Source organism: Chenopodium album, chromosome 25, assembly GCF_948465745.1.
Source record: "Chenopodium album chromosome 25, dcCheAlbu1.1, whole genome shotgun sequence".
Classification (NCBI taxonomy): Eukaryota; Viridiplantae; Streptophyta; class Magnoliopsida; order Caryophyllales; family Amaranthaceae; genus Chenopodium; species Chenopodium album.
The window spans coordinates 19691610-19697609 of NC_137858.1; the positions used below are offsets into that span (position 1 = coordinate 19691610).

Genomic DNA, 6000 nt, shown 5'->3' on the forward strand with positions numbered 1-6000 from the left:
CTGAGTTTCAGTTTCATCACAAATGCAAAGCTTTGAAGCTTAACCATCTTGTATTTGCAGATGATCTTATCATCTTTAGTAAAGGGAATAAGAATTCAGTAAATTTAATATTGAGAAGCCTGGCAACTTTTGCTTCTTCTTCTAGTTTGGTGGCTAATGAAGGCAAGTCTAACATTTACTTTTGTAAGGGAAATTCCCTGTTTCTCATGGTGAGAAACAAAATTTGTTTCTCATGATGGCATTTTCGTGAATAAATCAACAACTTTTTCAATATTGTGGGCTCCACAGTTGAATAAAGTTGAAAAAGTTGATAAGAAACTGGGGCTTCCTCCTTTTGTAATGTTAGTAAGGAAGATAAAGAAGAGATCATCAGAACCTCTGGTTTTGTGGAAGTTTTCTTACCTTTTAGATACTTAGGGGTTAATGTTAGCTCCAGGAAGTTATTAAAGTGTATTTAGGGTCCGTTCACATTATATTGTAAATGGAAATGATACTTATTAAGTGGAGTATTTTCTTTTCTGTAAAGTGAACCAATTTTTTGTTTAAGCAACTTTTCTTTTCCTACTGGTGGGTTTTAGATGGTACCAGTTGATTGAAGCAGTTTGCGGCGGCTGAAACTAAGCATGTTGATAGCGTTTTCGTTGGATTTTGTAAATCTAAATGATGAGAATCAGGTCTTCAACAAATTTTTTCATATTGTGGTGCAATTGAACACTAACAAAGACTTTGTCCCAAAAGAAAGTTATGTTTGGAGGCTATTAGAGGTCCATTGACAATTTTGTTCGGGTGTGTCCTCATTTTAGAATAATGGACAGGTTAGTACTGTGCCGTGTTGGATTCATTGCGGAAAAAATTAGCTAATAATTACCATATTATTCGATTTGTTCTTTATGCTCTTGTTGTTATGTGCAGATATAAACTTTTAAAAGAGCTTAGAGATGGAACTTGTGGAACTGTATATAAGGCTGTCAATAGAGAGAATTATGAGATTGTAAGTCATTCTATACATAAAACATGGTAGAGTCATTTTTGTTGTTGTTGTTGTTAGACTTGGTTCATCAGATTGACTGTTCCTTTTATTTACAGGTTGCTGTCAAGAAAATGAAGAGGAAGTTCTATTTTTGGGAAGAATGTGTAAATTTGAGAGAAGTGAAGGTACTTTTTACGTTTATAATGGCTAATCTGAAACATTAATTACTGCAGGATTTGTTTGCAGCACTATTTTATTTCATGCTGTGATAATGCCTTGACAAGCTACCTACTTCTTTTGCAGTCCCTCCGCAGAATGAGTCATCCCAACATCATAAAGCTGAAAGAAGCTGTACGAGAAAATAACGAGCTGTTTTTTATATTTGAATATATGGTAAGTTTCTCAGCGTCATGTTATTTGCAATCTTGGTAACATGTGTGATATCCAGATACTGATTTAACTTTGGGTTTTAACCTTAAAACTCCATAAATTAGCTATACTTATTGGTGTACTTACGTCACTATGTCTTATAGATTGGTTCTATGTCCTAAAAGGTAATTCTCATCATTGACATAAAACACAATGCATGATTGAGGCTGCAGAGTATATCCAGTCTCTTGCCTAGAGATGATGAAAGTTTTTTTAATTTTTACGATTCGGCTGTTGAGGAAATAAAGTTAGGCTACTGATTATGCCAATGAATCTTTTTTAGACTTATTAACAGTTTAGTCAAACCATGCCTTTACTTACTTGGTCACTTTTGAAGTTGCCATTTTAACCTGTATTTACCTCAGGAATGCAATCTATATCATTTAATGAAGGAACGACAGAGACCTTTTTCGGAAGAAGAGATAAGAAACCTCTTGACTCAGGTTCTTCAAGGGCTGGCACACATGCATAGGAATGGATACTTTCATCGGGATCTAAAACCTGGTATGATGTTTAGATATGCCTTGAGATTTCAGCACATCAGAAGTTTCATTTAGTGACTGTCAAATATGTTGTGTGTTCTAAATGTGCCTTTTTTCACACTGATGGCTGACCTTTGAATTTTCTTGTGATTTTTTGCCTATTAAAGAGAATCTTTTGGTAACGAATGATGTGATCAAAATTGCTGATTTTGGACTCGCCAGGGAGCTTTCATCAATGCCTCCTTATACTGATTATGTTTCAACACGCTGGTGAGTGTATAAAATTCTTTCCCTCTGGTCAGTCTTTTCAATCCATATACAATATAGTTATGTACTATACTAAAGAGCTCCTGCAGTTATCATCCATTGTTTTATAAGCATCTTCATCTTCAATAGTGTGTAAAGCACTAAAGCTATCAAGTGCATCATCTCATATAGATTTTTGTATTGTCTTCCAGGTACCGGGCCCCTGAAGTTCTGTTAAAGTCTTCAACTTACACTCCTGCAATTGGTTTGTTCTCTAAATTTTTTTATTTTTATTTTTATCATTGAGTGCCGGTCCTTTTTTTTCATCAAACAATGTCTTTCACTGCCTTGATAATGTCTTTTGTTAAGTGCTGTATTGTTTCCTTTATTTATTTGTTTATTTAATTAGTATAATCCGTGCTGGTAATATGTACTCACTTGTTTATACTATATGTTTATGTTCCTTTGTCCTATATATAGGAGGTTGTTTATTAGTCCATTTCTCCATTTTCTTGCAAGCTGCTAATGTTTATGTATTGTTGCAGATATGTGGGCAATTGGTGCAGTTATGGCTGAACTTTTTACCTTGTGTCCTACTTTCCCTGGAGAAAGGTAATGTTGGATTTAGTCCTGTTCTGTGGTGAAGTAATTATTTTATATAGAATAATTTGTAGACTTTCTTCATTTGGTTGATATGTCCTTTGGGGGTATATGTTTTTGCTGATTTATTTTTACCATTGGAAAAACTTAAATTGTGTTCTGGTTTATGTTCTTTACTTATCTTAGTAATGGTTGCTCCTGCCCCTTGCTTCTTAGTGTTTGAGAGTTAGGAAAGTATAAACTTGCATAGACATCTTTTCCAAAGAAATCACAAATCATACGTGTATGACCTATACTATTTTCATGTTGCCTATCTCAGAATTTTTGGCTAGTATCATATTTCAGAACATGATGTCATATATGGCCAGAATAATTCGAATACTAGTTTGAGAAGAGTTCATATAAAAGCCGAATTTCCTTTAATATATAAAGACTCGTTTTTCTTTTGTACTAAACTATGAGACACATGACCTTGATTTGGCTCCACTATAAAGTTCTTTTTCCTGGTTGCTTGTGAAGAGTACCCTTTTTTTTTAGCAGTGAATGTTATGCTTACCCTGCATGTTTTTATCTAGTTCATGCATATTAGCTGAGAACTGGATTGAAGCTTTTTTTTTTTTTTTTTTTTTTTAACTATCATGATCTATATTTGTATCCGGTGATAGTATGCTGATATGGTTTCTATGAACAGTGAAATAGATCAGCTGTACAAAATATGCAGTATACTTGGTGCTCCTAATCCGTCTGTGTTTCCTGATGCAAATAATCACGTACAGTTGGTCAATATTTGTCATTCACAGGTTAGAAATATTCTAGTTATCTACCTATTATTTGCTACTGCTGACTTGCTGCATCTTCTAAATCATGGTTTTTTCCTTGCATCTCTAGATTTTGCCTGTGAATCTGTCGGACATCATCCCAAATGCTAGCTGGGAAGCTGTTGATCTTATCAGTGTATGTTTTCCTTTTGTAGAAAATTTATGCCTATTAAATGTTTGTAATTATCCATGTTCATTCTTTCTAGTTATTTGCGTGACTGTGCGTGTAAATGACAGTATCAATTTCAATTTTTCTTGATTCTCAGCAACTATGTTCTTGGGATCCACTTAAGAGGCCAACAGCAGAGCAGGCGCTGCTGCATCCATTCTTCAATGTATGTAATAATGCAAATCTAAATTCTTAAGATCTTTCCTGTGCTTGATTGATAACTTTACATGAGCTATGGCAGGTTGCTTCATGGGTCCCTCGTCCAATTCACGATCCTTTACAGAGCAAACCAGAGTATACAAGTAAGCTTTTAACACCACATATAATGTCAGACCAGCTTTATACTAATTCTTCGATGATATTTAATTGCCCTTCTTGCTTAACAGAAACAAAGCCAAACCTTGAACTGAACCTGTGGGACTTCGACAGCAAGCCAGATGATTGTTTCCTTGGGCTGACATTGGCTGTGAACCCTGGTGTTTCAGCTTTAGGTGAGAGATCTATGTTGATTATGATCGCCATTTATTTAGAAGCAGTCAGTCAGTCACTATGAGTACTAGAATGTTGAAAACCATTTTGCTTTGGTGTGCTAGTCTAAACGGGTATGAAAATTAAGAGGCATAATGATGGGACTATTTCTAGATTTTTCTAGTTGTTTGCTTAAATTATTGATTTTTTTTTGGCAAATAAAGCCCGTAAAGGTGCTTTTGGTTCCTTGCTCTTTTTCCTGTTTGGAAAGTCAATGACAACTATTTGCTTGACCATCAACTGCACTTGATTCTGTTTTCCATTGAAATTATAATCTCGAGGAGAACTTGTTTTTTGTCATTTTTTTTTTTTTTTTTTTTTTTTGACATTTGCTGTAATAAGCCTTTAATCTTATATTTTACCTCCTGAATAATAATGTCATTGTTGTGTGCAGAGATGGGACCTAGTGTATCTGGAAGCACACAACAGGTTTGCACATATTGCTCAGTAAATTCTCGGAAGTGGTATATTTTGTTTTGAAATTAGCTGCCTTCTGCTGATCATCTAAAGTTGTATATTTGACCTTGCAGGATATATATTTTTGCTCTAATTTCCAGGATCGTCCAGAGCAGTCAGTTTTCTGGTCACTTTTTTCACCTTGCCAAAATGGAGCGACTCCTCCAGTTGATCCATCCTTGTCGCTTTCGTTCAGGTTGGTAAATTAACTCTGAAATTTTGTTATATGAAAACACCCTCAGAGAAGGTTTATCTCATCAATTATCAGTCTCAAAGCACTTGTTATCAGATTTATGAACTAACTGAATTCTCGCTTTAGCAGTTCAATGACGCATCCCCCAATTGCAGTTCCTCATTCAGGATCGGCCTTGCAGCCAGGAATTTTAGATGGCCCATTGTTGGCTGTTTCCTCACCCCTACAGCAGAGTCACTATCTCTGAGTGACTTTAACTTTTATTTTTATTTAATCTGGAGGAATCATAGAGATTTAATTATTTCATTAATTTTTCTTATTTCTTATCCAACACAAAAACAATTATGGTAGGGATCACAGTGATTAACTGATTAAGCTATTTGTAGCTATTTGTAAATATATATTTAAGCAGTTAACGTTCGAGTAAGCATTCATTTCTGACTTGTTCAACTAATTTACACTCTGAACTAACTATTTTCAGGAACTTTCCTTATAACACAGTAGGTTATATACTGGTGGTGAATCCCTGGTGACTGCGCCTGGATTAGGTCTATTCGGGTTAATCGGTTCAGGTCACTTTCGGGTTATTAAAAAAAACACACACAGGGACAGGGGGATATCTTTATTTTTAGCCATATCTTTGGCATAATTTTACTCCTTGTCGTAATGTGATTATGTGAGCCACAAATATAAAGTCAAAAGTATGGGCTGTTTGGCAGCTGTTTCCATAGCAACCACCCCCATAGCCACCCACCCCAAAAAATAAAATCAAATAAAATAAATTAATTAAAAAATATTGAAGAAAAGAAAAACGAAATAAAAAAAAAGTTTAATCTCATTCGTTTGACAAAGCGCAAAAAGCTTCTTATTCGATTGCACAAGGGATTTTTTTAAATTTTTTTTTATTTTTTATTTTTTATTTATTTTTTATTTTTCTATTGTATAATCGGTTGTAAGATACAATGAATAATGAATATTTCGAATCCTATCTCAGGATCATGTAATAGGAGTGCAGACTGCAGAGTATAAGGATTTGATCTTATTGTTTTGAGAAGTTGGAGGGAAATGTTTATCCAAAACATTCAACTCATGGATTTGTAGGGTTTATT

The 6000-nt window shown here is 34.5% G+C and overlaps 1 protein-coding gene across 1 annotated transcript; it reads left to right on the plus strand.

Annotated features, from left to right (window-relative positions):
• Nucleotides 1-453: 453 nt before the first annotated feature.
• LOC145615656 (serine/threonine-protein kinase MHK-like) lies at nt 454-5436 on the plus strand. Its single transcript, XM_081670722.1, has 16 exons — nt 454-815; nt 913-991; nt 1087-1155; nt 1274-1363; nt 1765-1903; nt 2049-2151; nt 2340-2392; nt 2673-2739; nt 3419-3527; nt 3616-3681; nt 3812-3880; nt 3956-4016; nt 4101-4205; nt 4637-4671; nt 4773-4894; nt 5021-5436. The coding sequence occupies exons 1-16, from the start codon at nt 808-810 to the stop codon at nt 5136-5138; spliced, it is 1293 nt and encodes a 430-aa protein (XP_081526848.1). The 5' UTR covers nt 454-807; the 3' UTR covers nt 5139-5436.
• The last annotated feature ends 564 nt before the right edge of the window (nt 5437-6000 follow it).